General features: G+C 43.6%; 1 protein-coding gene across 1 annotated transcript in view; it reads right to left on the reverse strand.

Moving 5' to 3' along the window:
- dync2h1 (dynein cytoplasmic 2 heavy chain 1) overlaps positions 1-19,793 on the reverse strand; it is a gene marked incomplete at its 5' end in the record, with an annotated part of 668,232 nt that overhangs the window by 38,759 nt on the left and 609,680 nt on the right. The window contains 2 exons of the mRNA XM_079513540.1: positions 10,272-10,373; positions 10,703-10,810. Coding sequence (XP_079369666.1) covers positions 10,272-10,373; positions 10,703-10,810 — 210 coding nt within the window. The remainder of the gene's footprint in view (positions 1-10,271; positions 10,374-10,702; positions 10,811-19,793) is intronic.

Consider the following 19,793-nt stretch of genomic DNA (forward strand, 5'->3'; position numbering starts at 1 on the left):
TCCATTGTCCCCCCCTCTGGGGACACTGAAAGAGGGGGGAAAGTGCTTCTCAATGAGGGCCCAGGGCTTATAAAACAAAATTGTTGCTGTTACTAGAAACCTTGGATATATCAGACTTGATAGCCATTTGGGTGACTGCCCCGTGGTTCGACCTCCCATTAGTTCAACCATGCATTAAGGTTGGCGAACATGCGTTACAATTTACAATTTAGGCATTTAGCAGACGCTCTTAATCCAGAGCGATTTACATTAAGCAAGAACAAAAAAAGCATGGGAATACATCACATATATAAAAAGCATTTATCATGAAACATGCGTAAGCTAAGAACGTAACTGTGGAATATCCATATAATGACACTATACATTTAAACTATACATATATACTATACTATGCTATGACTACATACAATGCAATTATTTACTATAAGTCTGTATCAAATGCTATCTAAGTCTACAAGAATGCTATCTAAGGGGGTAGGGTAAGTGGCAGCGGTGGCTCAGGGGTAGAGTGGCTGGATGGTAACCGCAAGGTTGACTGCTCGAACCCAGGTTCCCCCAGAGTTAGTGTCGAAGTGTCCTTGAGCAAGACACTGAACCCCAAATTGCTCTTGATATGTTGATTGGTGCCTTGCATGGTTTCCGCCGCATGAAGGTGTGTGTGAATGGGTGAATTGATGCACAATCTATGTAAAGCGCCTTGGATAAAGGCACTATATAAATGCATCATTTACCAGTGTAATTCCTCCTCGCCACACACACTTTCAACTCGAGACAAGACAACTCATAACTTTTCCACGTTTTGCTGTTGTCATCCAGTTTACAAAAATGAAATCCACACGTCACTGTGAAAGTGAGTAACAGCGCTATTGTGAAGACCCTTGGGCAGCGTGAGGTAATTAACCCCATCTGCAAACGATTCGATCTTTGATTGTGTGATTATAGATATATAATCAAGTTGTTGACCGTCTTTTTCCTGCGATCCCACAGACAACATTTATAGGTGGGTCTGGTTTGGAGTAGCCTAATTTAAAACACTGTCTGACTTTGTTTTGAGCCAATAACACACGCTATTGTAACAGCTAGGTGCATTGCTCAGGTGCATTGCTCAGGTGCATTGCTCAGACTCAGACGAAATATACAAAATCAGTTATGTTGAGTTATGTTGTAATTTTGTCATATAGAGAGAGAGACATTAGGCTAAACGTGTAGCCTATGGATAAGGGCGCATTGATGGTTTCCACTTTGTATATTTGATTTGAGCCGGCGGAGAGGTCCGCATCTCATTCAAACAGCAGCACGGTTTATATACCATAGGATAGGTCAAGTAATGTGACGCATCATCACCGCCACAAATAGTCCTACAGCATTATGTAAAATTCACTTCTGCATATACCTCACTTACAATTACTTGGATTCATGAACATTCCATGCGACGTGAGTGTCTGTCAGAGAGACGAGAGAGGTTGAGAGAAAAGGAGAGAGAGAGCCAGGCAGAGTTCCACTGCAGGTCACTTGCGGAAAGTGACGGACAGAACTGTTTTTATCTTTTGACTGACAAAACATTTAGAGGTTTAATAGGTAGGTCTATCGGGTTGGAATGATTTCAAACACTGTCATTTAGTTTTGGAATCGCAATGGCAACCATTCTCACTCCAAGGAAATGTCGGCTCAGCAGCGCATCGCATGAAACAAACACCTCACCATTCTTCAAAAACGTCCCCTCATTATGACGATGACCATCAACTGACGATAGATTGATGAGCCAAACATAATATATGATGAAATTAAAGGTTCAACTTCCAGCCACTCCACCACTACGCAGCAACTAACTGCGCGTCTTCCCAAGCCATGTGTTAACATTACTGCTGACATGATTAGACTGAGCCTCACTGATTCCGTGTTTATTATGATAAACTTTTCATTTCATATCACACCATATGCACTTGTAGGCCTAGAACCTAGGTCACCAGAACAGCAGAATATAGCAAAATAAACACCGCTGTAATGAACCAGATACTAAGCGTTACATAACGGCAGTATGGCGATAGTGGTTATTGCACCCAGCCCTATTCCACGCGATAGAGACAAAATTATCTTGCAGTGGTGCAGTAGTCGCAGGTGAGACCAAGAGCTGCTACTATATTTTTTGAGGAGATGTAGTGAATTTGTGCTGAGCACGAAAACAGAGAATTAAAGCTAAAAGCAACACTCTGTACCCAGCACCATGTCAAGTATTTAATTGGTCAGGCCAAACCTTTCGTCGGATTTTAACACAAATCAGACGATCGCTCTGGAGTTCTAGAGATGGCTGATGAGAGGAGAGACGCAGAGCTGGGTAGAGGGGGGAGTGCGTGCTGCGTGAGTGGAAAAGTTGGTGCGTGAGAAAGACAGAAAGAAAGATAAGGAGAGATGTGGGGATGAGACTGTGAAAACTTGCTGATTAAGATAAAAGGGTAGAAGGGGAGAGTGCGGTAAATAGAGAGAGACGAACATGCTTAAGGCTGCTCACGAATTTGCAAACAGAAAAAGAGAGACGAGGGAGGGATGGAGGGAGGAAGGGAGGAAGGAGAGATTGGAGTAGTGGCTGCTTAGCAACCTCTCTCCTCTCCCGTCTGCACATCCCCTCCATCCCACTTCACGTTCCTATTTATCCCCTCCGTCATTCCTTATCGCCTGCAGGGTAAAGTACCCTTCCTTTTAGCACTTATCTGCAAATGTCTGTGCGAGTGTGCGCACGCATGCGTGCATGCGTGCATGCGTGCGTGTGTGTGTGTGTGTGTGTGTGTGTGTGTGTGTGTGTGTGTGCGTGTGTGTTATTACTGTACTTTGAGGGCCAAATGTCCCCACAGGTATAGTAGATTTTTGAGAAAAATACATTTTGTGAGGAAAAATGGTTGTTTTATGGTTAAAAGAGAATTCTTTTGCAATTAGGAAAAGATCCAGGTTGGTGACTAAGATTAGGCATTTAGGGGTTAGGGTTAGAGTCTAAAATGATGATGATGTCCGCCTATGCAGGCGTGCCCGCCTGCATAGGCACACTTACAAAGCAGCTTACGACACCTTTTATAAGCGGTAAAAACACCTGGCATCACCCCTAACTGTCCCAGGGAAGAGCAGGACAAGGCTGACTTAGCAGAATTGATAAAGGCTGCGTCTCCAGAAGCCATTATGACAGCAACAAAAGTAAAACAACGAGCCTACGGTGTGCTTTATCAAGCCCTCCAATGCCGTGTCTGACCGCCACAGCACTGCGTCAAGACACGACCAAACAATATAGGAGAGGATTTCACTAAACTCGTATTCATAGAGAGCAAGCTTCCTTTGTACCTATCTATCCTTAGATCCAAAGCTTACTGGACATTTCACACGTTCACAAACAAACATTAGATATACAGTACCAGTCCACGTGAGAACAGTGAACAACTGATTCATTTAGTATGCTCCACATAAATAGAACAAACATCAGGACTCTCTGAAATTGGTTTGATTGGTCTCCATAGAGATATCTTTGATTCTTCTTGAGGACACACTACATGACTAAAATAGTGACTGCACCCGTTTCATGTAACACTGTATTTATTTGCATCTGTGACGTTGTAATGTGGTGGTTCAATTGTTTGTAATTGTCTTTCATTATATGTATTGTGTTCTATATGCTGTGATCAGGGCATCCTTGAAAAGGGGAGCTTGCTCTCAATGGGCTTCCCTGAATAATTAAAGGGAAAAAAGGGGGGGGGGGGAAGTAAGAAACTGAGAACCTGAAATGGTTTATCACATTGTTTCCAAAACACATGTTTGGGTCACGGACACATGTTGGGTAAATATTTGCTTACTACATTGTTAAAAATAATTATTTCAAAAGAGCAAGATACTTTCGTGAATTAAACAAATATTTCAAATAACTTAATTAGTTGTGAAAATAGTGGATCTGCTATTTTCACTAGTTTGACATATCTTTTGTTTCTCTTTTGTCTTGTTTCTCACAAGATAAATGGTTGCTTCATGGTTAACACTTACACTACCGCCATTGCTGTAGATCTAGGTCAATTAAAGCCTATTATTTAATGCTACGCTTAACGCCATTGCCGTAGATCAATGGCAATTGCGCTTTTATAGCGCTTTCGATCGATCAAGCCATAATGCTACTTGCATTAGAATCGGGTAGCTAGCTGTTGTTGTCACAACACTGGGTCGCCCATCTTAGATCGTCGGCACCATAATAATCCATTCTATCTGTTTCTTTCAATCGCCTGTATCTCCTATTCCTTGTCCCAGATTTTTGGTCAAAACAACGTTTCTTTGATGGCACAGAGCCGACGATGTGGAGCCCTTCAGTGCCCCGGTATAGATCCATCTTGTAAACAACAGTTGAACGGGACCCGTTTCATTTACTAGTTTATGTTCACTTCCGGAAGTCTGGAAATGTGACTTTTCAAAATAAGAGCTCAACTGGGAAAAAAGATGGCGTGAATTAGATCCCAATTTGAAAAGATTCAGGTCTGGGTTAAGGTCAGGATTAGGCATTTGTGTTTTAGGGTAGAGTTATGATTTAAGCAACACTCAACTCAGCATATGAGTTGCACTGCGGTACTGGGAGCTGATGGTAGGTGTGGCGCTCCCATCTCCCAGGGGTCTAGCTTATTGTAACGGGGATAGATTCCCTTGTTCTCGGCTGATACGGCAGTAAGCCTCTCCAGCCTATTTACTTGGTGGCAAAGAAAGACATTGGGTGCACTCCATTTTTCAATATTTATTAATGATTTACCTGATACTTGCCCTGATATTTGCATAAATAGTCAAGTTCAGCTATACCAAAATATGGTTGCCTGAGCTCACTCGTTCTATTAATTGCTTTTCATTTGATGTTAGAAAAATTATAATTGCTCAAGTGTTACTTGACTATTATAGATTACACAGATGTCATGTATCCAAGTTCAGAACACAGCAGACTCTCATCGTAAGCCTCTGTCTTAGGTCACATTCCCACCTAATACTTCGGTAGACTCGATGCGAATGGGAGGATGATTTGGGATTCTTGCATATTTAATTTGCTGCGGTTTGCCTTCACACTGTCATCCGCAGCAATTGGAAACGCAGCAGGGGAGACCTTTATCTATGTGTTCCATTCATAAACTAGCTTACACAGTGAAATCTATGGTGATAAAATGATACTCATAACGTGCATGTGTCGTGCCGTCTGGGACTGGACCCCCCCCCCCCCTCTCTCTCTCTCTCTACGCACGCAGCCACGCACTGTTCTTTTGGGCATGGAAGCACAGCGCTGAGCGCACTGATATAGCGCAAAATGTTTACAAGTTTATCGAGATGAAAGTCCCTACTCCCCAGTCCCCACACAGTGACAGCACTCCATGTTTACGGCACGCACAGGCAGACAGAATATTCTGTAGGCTATACACTGCAGTGTTTTTATGTGTTTCCTTAAGTAATTGATTAATGTACACTACTCTTCCTCATTTCGATCAGGGCTTCAGTCTCCTCATTCGACCACGTCTATCCACGGTAACGGGACATCTTTGCGCTGCGTAAAAGATGCCTTCTCCGTCTCCAACTGTGTTCAGCTCCTCACCCGCCACATTGTTTGCTTAATTTCCTTTATTTACTGCGGATTGCATTCACACCTGCACCGAATCGTAATCAAGCGCGATTGGAAGCGAAGCGAAACCCCCATTTTTGCTCGGAGTAGAATGCGGTTCTTTGATACGCATTAGGATTCGAATGAGTCTTCACACCTGCCAAACGAAGTGCACTTTCTGACAATGCGCAGCACGATTCGTTTTAATCGCAGGAAAGCTTTCTGGTGTGAATGTCACCTTATATAACTCCCTGAGTCCCTGTGTGTCTTGAGATGTGCATATGAAACTCATCACTGCCTCATGTACAACTTGCTTAATTGGTTGCAGCCTAAATCAAGAAGGCTATTAGGCCTACATTGGTTTCTCTTCATTTATAAATGTATTTATTAACGTGCCCTTCTTACTTAAAGCAGTGGGCTATATTTGGCACAGTCTACTTCGTCATATCACTTAGACATCTACAATATATAGACTATAGTTACTGACAATGGTGCATAGCAACCAGAGCGGTTCCAAAAAAGAAACACAGCGAGGCAATATTATAGCGATATCAAACGCCTAAGACGAGCCTGCTCATCAGGACGAGTATAGAGGGTATGTGCGTGACATCATCATCAAACCAGGAAGTTATGCAGGAACGCCTACTGAGTGCCAAAAAAACTACTTTCTGGCCTTGACAGCCCATACATCCACACAGAAAAGTCCAATATGAATGGCATTTACAGCACAAAACTTACGTCCCAAAATGTAACAGCTATATTTGTGCGTACGTGTGTGCGTGTGTGTGTGCGTGCATGTTTCAAGGTCACTCCGTTCACCCGGAGGAGTTGCATCAATTTGTGAGCACAAACAGTGGTTTTTATTTTTGTGTCACATCTTCTTTGCACGTGTTAGCATGTGAAGGTCCATGGTATTCTAGACTAAGCGTATGTTGAAATCAAAGAACAGCAGTTAATTATACACACAGCACAGTGTGTGTGTGTGTATGTGTGTGTGTGCGTGCGTGCGTGCGTGCGGTCAGGCGATCGTATCAGCGCCCCCCCTGGGAGATGAGGTAGGGGGAGAGGGAGAGGGAGGAGAAGGAGATATAATGCAGATGAGAGAGAAAAAAGAAGCATGGCGCTGATGCAATGGCCTTGGGGAAGTCAGTGTGAGATCCGTCTGCTTTATCGTACAAAACAGATTCCATGCGCTATGCGCGCGTGATACAGAGGCGCCTACATCACAACAAAAACAATGCCTTTTGTGTGTGTGTGTGTGTGTGTGTGTGTGTGTGTGTGTGTGTGTGTGTGTGTGTGTGTGTGTGTGTGTACTGTTCAAATGACGTATATTGCACCACACGCTACTAAGAAGAGAAAAGGCGATGGTTATTAACGGTCTATCCAGACGAACAGCTACCACAACTTTATTATTACTCCCTTCCTCTACTTTTACTGTAAACATACAGAACCTGATCAGTCCTGGAAAGTAACTTTTAAGTACATTTATTTGAAAGAACATGCATTTCACTATATTGTACTTTACTCCACTACAATTATTTGAAAACTACTGGTTACTTTACAGATTTAGATCATTACAAATATTTTAGACTTTTCTATTTTTGAAAACGTTTGACTATATAATATATATACACAGTATAATAGAGTAGTCTTAGATTGGTACTGTAAGTACATTTTCATGCTGATGCTGGTATTTAGTTGTAAGAGTGTCTTTTTACATTGAGTAAACACAAATTTAGTATACAGTATAGGCTATGCTTCTTCTAGAGGAACTCTGCCCGAACACGACCTAAGCCGCCGAACCGGGCCCAAAGATTATGCTAATTTATCGGGCCGAGCCTCGGCTCCGTGATTTTTTCTTTTTCACTTTGTGTATGTGACACTGGAGGAGTGGAGGGGGCGGGGGTGCGCAGCGCACTGCATGCATGATGATGACTGCCGTTTCAGAGCAGCAGCAGAGAAGTGAGAGAATAGAACATTGATTGTTGTTGTTGTAGCACCGCTGGTAGCACGTAGCTACAAGCAAGTTACATGATGACCACGCAATGCTACAGTCCATTGTAGGCTACAGGCTATTTGGTTTCCAAAATGCTTAGTATTAGCTGCCGTCGGCACGACTCGTTATTATGTGCCCAAAATAACTCTGTAAACTCTCGAGACACACCATGAGCGGTGCGTGGATGGTTTGTATGTTTGTTCTTTTGGACACCGTCCGTGAGACCGTGACGCACATTACGCATGCTATGTGTATCTGAGTTAAGAGGCAATGATTGATGTGAACTAGTAGATTATAGCCAAGTTAATGAAAATAATTAAGGATTAATTGGATCCATTGGAACAGAGGAACATTTCTTTCCGTTTTCGACATACAACGTTTCCACCTGACAGTGACAGAGAAGCAAGATAATACATTCCCCGCTAGGATTAATTCATTAATTTCCCTCGTATTCCCCCCCGTTCAACCCTTATTTTGAAGAGCCACAAATTCACTACCGGATGTAATGTTGTCTAAATAGTGTGTGTATGTTACATATCACTTCCGGTCTCCCGACGAGGGCAGAGAAACCATGATTGCGAGGATCACGGCGTCGGCTATGGAATAAACCTTGTTTTACCCAGAAATGCCATCTGGGACAAGGATGGATGGATGGATTTGTTTTTTACGTCCGAATATGAAGAAATTCAAGATGGTGCGCTCCAGTCTTGTTGACAACATCAGCTAGCAACCCAATGCTAAAGTGAGTATCATCTCGCTCTATAAAAGACCAATTAACGTTAATCCCCGCCATTGGCGCTGGGCCAGATTAATCCAAATGACACGGATCCCGTCAAATGCAGTTTAAGGGGTGTGCTGTTGGTGCAGGGCGTATTCACACTAAGGCCAGGCCAGGCAGGACAGCAACAAGGTCGAGACGGCCTGGTCAAGTCTCGAAATTTAGAACAATGGGGCAGCATGTTGCTCGCAAGGGTGGGGGATACCTGTTCTACCTTGCTATCAAAGAACGCAAGGGAGCTACATTTGACACTACTGAAGGTATTTGATGCGTGCTCAGCTGATGTTTTCGCCAGTGTCCATTACTTCTTAAGGGCACTAATTACACTGCCAATGGCCACATATACTGTTGAACGCCTGTTTACTAGTGTACAAAGATTAAAACGTGCACGCAGAAGTACAATGACAACCTCTCGCCAAAATAGTCTGTGTCTCCTAGCGTTTGAGAGAGGTATAACTGAAGGTCTGAACTACGATGCTGTTAATGCTGTCAATGAGTCACTCATTTGTGCTGGCGTCATGTTTGCCTAATCTGCTGCATACTGTGTAAGGAGTGGACCTTATTTATTGTATTATTTATATTGTCTGTATTAAAGTTTAGATGTGCTTGGCCAACTTGTAAGTCCTGCATACGATCCTGGTGCTGGGGCAAAGGTTCCTGCCCACCATGGAGATAGGTTGGAGGTAGAGCTCCCCATGTGCATCGGGAGCGGGATAGCCGCAAAATCCTGCACCGTCCTGCTGCTTTACTTTTGAACATTATGTCTACATACAGATGAGAACGTAATTTCCCCTTCTGTGTCACAGAATCTCGCTCTCTCTAAACAGCCCACCTCATGCCTGCATCTCCTTCTGTTTTGTAATGATTTTGGATCTCAATGGAAATATTACAGTCTAATAATCATCATTGCAGGCACAGTCAGAAATTCAACGGGATGTGAATGAATAGAATAATAATTATAATGACAAAACATTTTTTATTAGTGCTTCAGGGTTCTATGAGTGGCTCTAGTGTACAGATCCTGATGAGGATTCAATAACACAATACTATTTATTTAATATACACACACTGTGAGCCAGTAAATACATTTTATTCCTGCATTTTACTACTGCGCGGCTCTCTTGGAATCCGTTTTTATCATAACCATTTTATTTGAAGCACTTCATGGTTTTACAGGGCCTTTAAAACAGGCAACCGTACAGAGATGGACATAAACAAAAACTGTTCCCTGACCACACGATTTGATCCTTCTCCCACTGTCGATCTTTCCCCTAACCATGTTATTTTGTATCTATTTATTATTATTATTATTTTGTGGTTAGTGTGTTTTTGAAGCTTAAGGCCTATTCATACTCCAGTTTGAAGTGATAAGGTGACCACCGAAAACTACAACATGACGTCACGCCGCGGTCGTAAGCGACTCACCGCTCACCCAAACACATCTCTTTTTTTACTAACCACGCTTTCGGTGGTCACCTTATCACGTAAAACTGAGTATGAATATGTCTTTACTCAGGAAGCCCCAGGTGCCCAGGTTTCGCCTTTTGCATATAGGCTGCCCGTAGCCACTGTCTAGTGTTGTCCCTCGGTGTCTACCATACCGGCTGTTCAGTGTTCCATTCCCCACGCTGAATAAAACAACACACAAGTCTGATATGATCGTTGATGTCTGTGATTTTACGCATTACAACTTTTTACAATTACAATTTTCTTACAAATGAATGGCTAAAACATAAATAAGGATTGTTACCCAAAACTTTTGCTTTTAGATCAGCATTTTCAGACCAGAATTTTCTCTCTCTCTCTCTCTCTCTCTCTCTCTCTCTCTGTCCATCACAATAAACAGACCTGGTCGGCAGTGGTCGCTCATTTCTCTCACAAAATCTGGCAAAACTGGTTCCTACCTCCTGGTTGAGCAGGGCGGTGGCCAGTTTCTGGACGTCTGCGGTGAGCAGTGATGTCCCTCGGATGACCTTGCTGAGTGCAGCCAGCGACTGATGGATGCCCTGTGACACATGGGTGCGGACAACGTTTAACGTCACACAGAACAGACACCGTGCCTCTGCTTTTTATGACATTTGGTGATGTACTTTTTAAATATTTGTGTACAAACTGACCTTTGTTCTGGGGAGAACATTAGCCAAGAAATTTGCAGATCTACAATCTCACGTGTTGAAACACGTCATGTTGTGGAATTTTAGATCTGCAACTTGTTCATCGCTGCTCACAGGGTTGATGGCCAAGAGTATCAACAAAAAACATCAAGAACTGTTGGTCTGAAAACTAAAGTTTATTTCTGTTGATGTTATAGCGCTGAATATCTCGTCACACAAACCTGGACCAATCGAATGCCGTTGAACTGCTCCAGCACGATGAAAGACAGGACGGGTGACCCATGACCTTCTGAGGGAGGGGACACCTTCTGGTGAATCAGATTGGAACCCTGAGAGAGAGAGAGAGAGAGAGAGAGAGAGAGAGAGAGAGAGATTTGATTGATTGAATACTTTAACAAGTTAGCTAACAGTACGGTAGCACAGCTGGTTTCCATTGTACTCAACTCGTTAAAGAGACAAACAATACACTCTTCATCTCTTATAATACACTTTTTTCCACTTGTGCCCCAGGAGAGAATGAAATACAGAAAATATGATATGACCTTTACAGAGAGAGAGAGAGAGAGAGAGAGAGAGAGAGAGAGAGAGAGAGAGAGAGAGAGAGAGAGAGATTTGAACAGTATGTTCCAATATCTGGAATATACTGTTCAACATCTAAGCATACAATAATGTTAGCGTGTCACACAGCGATATGATCTTACTAGACACAGAGATAGTGTTGGAGAAGCTCCCACATGAATACTAAAGAACAGAGGGATAGAACCATTCCCAATGATACACACACACAACCACTGAGGCATGACTGAAAATGTTAAATTGTCACCATCGGACAGAAAGGTTAGTCTATCTCCATATTTAATCTTTTGTAATAAAACTGTTAGGGTTTTTAGTATGACAATGTCATAACTCAAATAAATAGCAGATCTACAGGCTCACGGTGTGTTGAGATTCATAGTGATCATCATGGCATGATGATTTGTTTATTATATAGGAAAATAGTGTGTATTTGCGGTCGCTGACATACACACTGTTACACCGCATATGGTTAGTCATCCGATTGTGTGGCCTGCATACGTATGCTTTGTGGGATGCGACAGTCACAGGACACCTTCGATAGGAAACCAAATGCAACCCACGTTTGACAAATCACTCGTCCGTACACACACACACACACACACACACACACACACACACACACACACACACACACACACACACACACACACACACACACACACACGTCTGACATAGGCTATATTAATAGTAAGAGAGCCAGGTAGTGGGTTGAATGTTAATAATACGAAGTTTACTGAAAATAATGTATGTATGTATGTATGTATGTATGTATGTATGTATGTCAGGGAACACCATTCTTGGTGACGTAACTAAGGTACGTTTCAAGGTTGCTATAAGGTCAATAACGGGTCTAAAGGATTTAGAAAAGCAGAGAACTCTAGAACTCCGAGCAGCAGTCGTAACCAGACAGCAGAGAGCTCTAAAGCTATGCTTTAGTAGCCAACAGAGACATTAGTGATAGGTCATCAGTGATGTGAGGCAAAAGTGGTATCTCCCTGATGGTCTGTCTGGTGGTTAGGATCCGGCGCTCTCACCGCTGTGGCCTGGGTTCGCTTCCCCGGTCAGGGAACCTCCTTCTAAATAAATTCCCGGTCAGGGAACCTCCTTCTAAATAGATAGAGGGCTTCCCGTAGAGGCCATGATGCCGCTTACACCCATCATGGACAACTAAACTGGATGTCTATAGGTCGGCTCAGTGGTATGGACGGTTGCCTACTCCTCACAGTCTTATGCACCTCCAGCTGTCCGTACATGATGACTGATGTCCATAAATTATTATATCTGGTTGGATATTTAGCTATGGCCAACTCGACGCTGTGCAAAAACTCCCTCCCGTTGTCTGTCAAGTGCATGTTGAGTTTTACATAACCCGTGACTCTGGCACCACCTTTAAAAAGAGTATAAAACTATTCCCTAACAATTATTTCCCATAAGAGAAAACTACGAGCCAGCCAGGACTCGAACCTGGAATCTTCTGCTCCGTAGGCAGACGCGTTATCCATTGCGCCACTGGCCCTCTGCCCTGTTGCCTTTGTCAGGGGGTCTTTTGTGCCTTCCGATTGTTACACAACAGGCTACAGGAAGCCTGAACAATGCTGAACAATAGTTCAGCATTTACCCTCTGATCCCTAATCTGATCATATCACAAAATTAATTTAAAGGTGGTGTAAGTGATCATTCAATAAATAGCTTTATATTCCCATAGTAATCATTAACATAGTGTTTATTCAGTAACAGAGGCTCCCTGTCTCTTCATCCTGTCTTTTGGTTGTGTGCGGGTGCCATCATGTTGACCCCAACTTTGGCTCTGCATGAATTGCAGGGGGTTCCCCTTGCCATGCCTCACGATTTTTATTTTATTTTGTGGCCCAGCTCTCAAGCTAATCTCCCTCTACTATGACTCAATACTGCTAGTTGAAAACAGATGTCAGAAGCCTACTTATTTAACACGTTGTAAGGTCATTCATTCACACCTTCACCATCCCACCCACACCTTCTGAATAGAAGGAATTCCTGCCAGTTGCCTTGATTCCTAAAAGTCCAAATGCTCAATCATATCCCTGATCGTCTAGTAGTGATTATGATTTGGCGCTCTCACCTCAATGCATGAGGAATGAGCTTATTATCACCTGAAAAGGGAGAGTTTCCCTGGTAGGAAGTAGCACATGGAAGAAACACATAATTCTAACTAGTTCCTTTCCCCTCCATCAGGCACCCAGGCTGACCAGGGGGAGAGAGTATAGACACCAAGATTACTGCATGTTTTTTGTGTGAGAGTACCTACCCTAGGGCACACGGGGAGAACATGCAAACTGAACTGAACTGAAGACTATTGATTTGAATAAAAAAATGTTTCCAAATGTATGAAGTGTCTTTGTCAACATTGTTTTCTCAATATAGGATGTATTTCACATTTAATTTACCACTTGAATGAGTTACCCATAATGTTAACAGAGAGTGGAATTCTCAATAATAAATCCCGATCCCGACTGACTGTTCATTCATGTCTATATTTTTTATATGTCACGGGCTTACTAATATGTTCTACCTACCCCGGAGCTCTAACGGTGTGTTTTACCGTTGTCAACTTGTTGTAGAATTAACTTGGCTGAATAGTTGGGAAAATAACCCAGCTAAATGGAGGAGTGGCATATCCTGACATTTTCAACTACCTAGTGAATTCTCCAGATGAGTATTAATGATTAGTCTTGAAAGATGCTGTCTGATAGGCGGTTGTCCAGATCCGCCAATCTGACCAACACACCCATATATGGACATATGGAGATCCGGTTGTCCAGAACCACCAATGCAAAGCTACGCCCATATACTGAATAGGGCAGAGTGAACGCAAACTCATTGCACGCCTTGGCAAGGTGCCCGGCGTTGAGTCATCCAGATTGTCTAGAATTGCAGATCTGACCGATATGCCCATATATAGGCATACTGTATATGGACATCCAGTTGTCGAGAATCACAGATCCAACAATAACTTAGATCGTTCCCGAAGAGGCCATTGCCTGTCTAATATTCACAAAACAAGTGTCAATAATACAGAATACCTGGATGGCTGAAATTACTGCTAGAGGTTCTCACACTTCCCTGATGGTCTAGTGGTTAGGATTCGGCGCTCTCACCGCCGCGGCCCGGGTTCGATTCCCGGTCAGGGAACTCTCTTATGTACCTCCTGCTAGTTAGACTGTAGGGATGACCTGATGTCCATAAATGCCTATTTCAGCGCTCAACTTCATGTCTATATTTTGAATATGTCACGGGCTTACTAATATGTTCTACCTACCCCAGAGCTCTGACGGTGTGTTTTACCGTTGTCAACTTGTTGTTGAATTAACTTGGCTGAATAGTTGGGAAAATAACCCAGCTAAATGGAGGAGTGGCATATCCTGACATTTTCAACTACCTAGTGAATTCTCCAGATGAGTATTAATGATTAGTCTTGAAAGATGCTGTCTGATAGGCGGTTGTCCAGATCCGCCAATCTGACCAACACACCCATATATGGACATATGGAGATCCGGTTGTCCAGAACCACCAATGCAAAGCTACGCCCATATACTGAATAGGGCAGAGTGAACTCAAACTCATTGCACGCCTTGGCAAGGTGCCCGGCCTTGAGTCATCCAGATTGTCTAGAATTGCAGATCTGACCGATATGCCCATATATAGGCATACTGTATATGGACATCTAGTTGTCGAGAATCACAGATCCAACAATAACTTAGATCGTTCCCGAAGAGGCCATTGCCTGTCTAATATTCACAAAACAAGTGTCAATAATACAGAATACCTGGATGGCTGAAATTACTGCTAGAGGTTCTCACACTTCCCTGATGGTCTAGTGGTTAGGATTCGGCGCTCTCACCGCCGCGGCCCGGGTTCGATTCCCGGTCAGGGAACTCTCTTATGTACCTCCTGCTAGTTAGGCTGTAGGGATGACCTGATGTCCATAAATGCCTATTTCAGCGCTCAACTTCATGTCTATATTTTGAATATGTCACAGGCTTACTAATATGTTCTACCTACCCCGGAGCTCTGACGGTGTGTTTTACCGTTGTCAACTTGTTGTAGAATTAACTTGGCTGAATAGTTGGGAAAATAACCCAGCTAAATGGAGGAGTGGCATATCCTGACATTTTCAACTACCTAGTGAATTCTCCAGATGAGTATTCATGATTAGTCTTGAAAGATGCTGTCTGATAGGCGGTTGTCCAGATCCGCCAATCTGACCAACACACCCATATATGGACATATGGAGATCCGGTTGTCCAGAACCACCAATGCAAAGCTACGCCCATATACTGAATAGGGCAGAGTGAACTCAAACTCATTGCACGCCTTGGCAAGGTGCCCGGCCTTGAGTCATCCAGATTGTCTAGAATTGCAGATCTGACCGATATGCCCATATATAGGCATACTGTATATGGACATCCAGTTGTCGAGAATCACAGATCCAACAATAACTTAGATCGTTCCCGAAGAGGCCATTGCCTGTCTAATATTCACAAAACAAGTGTCAATAATACAGAATACCTGGATGGCTGAAATTACTGCTAGAGGTTCTCACACTTCCCTGATGGTCTAGTGGTTAGGATTCGGCGCTCTCACCGCCGCGGCCCGGGTTCGATTCCCGGTCAGGGAACTCCCTTATGTACCTCCTGCTAGTTAGACTGTAGGGATGACCTGATGTCCATAAATGCCTATTTCAGCGCTCAACTTCATGTCTATATTTTGAATATGTCACGGGCTTACTAATATGTTCTACCTACCCCGGAGCTCTGACGGTGTGTTTTACCGTTGTCAACTTGTTGTAGAATTAACTTGGCTGAATAGTTGGGAAAATAACCCAGCTAAATGGAGGAGTGGCATATCCTGACATTTTCAACTACCTAGTGAATTCTCCAGATGAGTATTAATGATTAGTCTTGAAAGATGCTGTCTGATAGGCGGTTGTCCAGATCCGCCAATCTGACCAACACACCCATATATGGACATATGGAGATCCGGTTGTCCAGAACCACCAATGCAAAGCTACGCCCATATACTGAATAGGGCAGAGTGAACTCAAACTTATTGCACGCCTTGGCAAGGTGCCCGGCCTTGAGTCATCCAGATTGTCTAGAATTGCAGATCTGACCGATATGCCCATATATAGGCATACTGTATATGGACATCCAGTTGTCGAGAATCACAGATCCAACAATAACTTAGATCGTTCCCGAAGAGGCCATTGCCTGTCTAATATTCACAAAACAAGTGTCAATAATACAGAATACCTGGATGGCTGAAATTACTGCTAGAGGTTCTCACACTTCCCTGATGGTCTGTCTAGTGGTTAGGATTCGGCGCTCTCACCGCCGCGGCCCGGGTTCGATTCCCGGTCAGGGAACTCCCTTATGTACCTCCTGCTAGTTAGACTGTAGGGATGACCTGATGTCCATAAATGCCTATTTCAGCGCTCAACTTCATGTCTATATTTTGAATATGTCACGGGCTTACTAATATGTTCTACCTACCCCGGAGCTCTGACGGTGTGTTTTACCGTTGTCAACTTGTTGTAGAATTAACTTGGCTGAATAGTTGGGAAAATAACCCAGCTAAATGGAGGAGTGGCATATCCTGACATGTTCAACTACCTAGTGAATTCTCCAGATGAGTATTAATGATTAGTCTTGAAAGATGCTGTCTGATAGGCGGTTGTCCAGATCCGCCAATCTGACCAACACACCCATATATGGACATATGGAGATCCGGTTGTCCAGAACCACCAATGCAAAGCTACGCCCATATACTGAATAGGGCAGAGTGAACTCAAACTCATTGCACGCCTTGGCAAGGTGCCCGGCCTTGAGTCATCCAGATTGTCTAGAATTGCAGATCTGACCGATATGCCCATATATAGGCATACTGTATATGGACATCCAGTTGTCGAGAATCACAGATCCAACAATAACTTAGATCGTTCCCGAAGAGGCCATTGCCTGTCTAATATTCACAAAACAAGTGTCAATAATACAGAATACCTGGATGGCTGAAATTACTGCTAGAGGTTCTCACACTTCCCTGATGGTCTAGTGGTTAGGATTCGGCGCTCTCACCGCCGCGGCCCGGGTTCGATTCCCGGTCAGGGAACTCCCTTATGTACCTCCTGCTAGTTAGACTGTAGGGATGACCTTATGTCCATAAATGCCTATTTCAGCGCTCAACTTCATGTCTATATTTTGAATATGTCACGGGCTTACTAATATGTTCTACCTACCCCGGAGCTCTGACGGTGTGTTTTACCGTTGTCAACTTGTTGTAGAATTAACTTGGCTGAATAGTTGGGAAAATAACCCAGCTAAATGGAGGAGTGGCATATCCTGACATTTTCAACTACCTAGTGAATTCTCCAGATGAGTATTAATGATTAGTCTTGAAAGATGCTGTCTGATAGGCGGTTGTCCAGATCCGCCAATCTGACCAACACACCCATATATGGACATATGGAGATCCGGTTGTCCAGAACCACCAATGCAAAGCTACGCCCATATACTGAATAGGGCAGAGTGAACTCAAACTTATTGCACGCCTTGGCAAGGTGCCCGGCCTTGAGTCATCCAGATTGTCTAGAATTGCAGATCTGACCGATATGCCCATATATAGGCATACTGTATATGGACATCCAGTTGTCGAGAATCACAGATCCAACAATAACTTAGATCGTTCCCGAAGAGGCCATTGCCTGTCTAATATTCACAAAACAAGTGTCAATAATACAGAATACCTGGATGGCTGAAATTACTGCTAGAGGTTCTCACACTTCCCTGATGGTCTGTCTAGTGGTTAGGATTCGGCGCTCTCACCGCCGCGGCCCGGGTTCGATTCCCGGTCAGGGAACTCCCTTATGTACCTCCTGCTAGTTAGACTGTAGGGATGACCTGATGTCCATAAATGCCTATTTCAGCGCTCAACTTCATGTCTATATTTTGAATATGTCACGGGCTTACTAATATGTTCTACCTACCCCGGAGCTCTGACGGTGTGTTTTACCGTTGTCAACTTGTTGTAGAATTAACTTGGCTGAATAGTTGGGAAAATAACCCAGCTAAATGGAGGAGTGGCATATCCTGACATTTTCAACTACCTAGTGAATTCTCCAGATGAGTATTAATGATTAGTCTTGAAAGATGCTGTCTGATAGGCGGTTGTCCAGATCCGCCAATCTGACCAACACACCCATATATGGACATATGGAGATCCGGTTGTCCAGAACCACCAATGCAAAGCTACGCCCATATACTGAATAGGGCAGAGTGAACTCAAACTCATTGCACGCCTTGGCAAGGTGCCCGGCCTTGAGTCATCCAGATTGTCTAGAATTGCAGATCTGACCGATATGCCCATATATAGGCATACTGTATATGGACATCCAGTTGTCGAGAATCACAGATCCAACAATAACTTAGATCGTTCCCGAAGAGGCCATTGCCTGTCTAATATTCACAAAACAAGTGTCAATAATACAGAATACCTGGATGGCTGAAATTACTGCTAGAGGTTCTCACACTTCCCTGATGGTCTAGTGGTTAGGATTCGGCGCTCTCACCGCCGCGGCCCGGGTTCGATTCCCGGTCAGGGAACTCCCTTATGTACCTCCTGCTAGTTAGACTGTAGGGATGACCTGATGTCCATAAATGCCTATTTCAGCGCTCAACTTCATGTCTATATTTTGAATATGTCACGGGCTTACTAATATGTTCTACCTACCCCGGAGCTCTGACGGTGTGTTTTACCGTTGTCAACTTGTTGTAGAATTAACTTGGCTGAATAGTTGGGAAAATAACCCAGCTAAATGGAGGAGTGGCATATCCTGACATGTTCAACTACCTAGTGAATTCTCCAGATGAGTATTAATGATTAGTCTTGAAAGATGCTGTCTGATAGGCGGTTGTCCAGATCCGCCAATCTGACCAACACACCCATATATGGACATATGGAGATCCGGTTGTCCAGAACCACCAATGCAAAGCTACGCCCATATACTGAATAGGGCAGAGTGAACTCAAACTCATTGCACGCCTTGGCAAGGTGCCCGGCCTTGAGTCATCCAGATTGTCTAGAATTGCAGATCTGACCGATATGCCCATATATAGGCATACTGTATATGGACATCCAGTTGTCGAGAATCACAGATCCAACAATAACTTAGATCGTTCCCGAAGAGGCCATTGCCTGTCTAATATTCACAAAACAAGTGTCAATAATACAGAATACCTGGATGGCTGAAATTACTGCTAGAGGTTCTCACACTTCCCTGATGGTCTAGTGGTTAGGATTCGGCGCTCTCACCGCCGCGGCCCGGGTTCGATTCCCGGTCAGGGAACTCCCTTATGTACCTCCTGCTAGTTAGACTGTAGGGATGACCTTATGTCCATAAATGCCTATTTCAGCGCTCAACTTCATGTCTATATTTTGAATATGTCACGGGCTTACTAATATGTTCTACCTACCCCGGAGCTCTGACGGTGTGTTTTACCGTTGTCAACTTGTTGTAGAATTAACTTGGCTGAATAGTTGGGAAAATAACCCAGCTAAATGGAGGAGTGGCATATCCTGACATTTTCAACTACCTAGTGAATTCTCCAGATGAGTATTAATGATTAGTCTTGAAAGATGCTGTCTGATAGGCGGTTGTCCAGATCCGCCAATCTGACCAACACACCCATATATGGACATATGGAG

The sequence above is a fragment of the Electrona antarctica genome, assembly GCF_951216825.1.
Source record: "Electrona antarctica genome assembly, chromosome: 11".
Classification (NCBI taxonomy): Eukaryota; Metazoa; Chordata; class Actinopteri; order Myctophiformes; family Myctophidae; genus Electrona; species Electrona antarctica.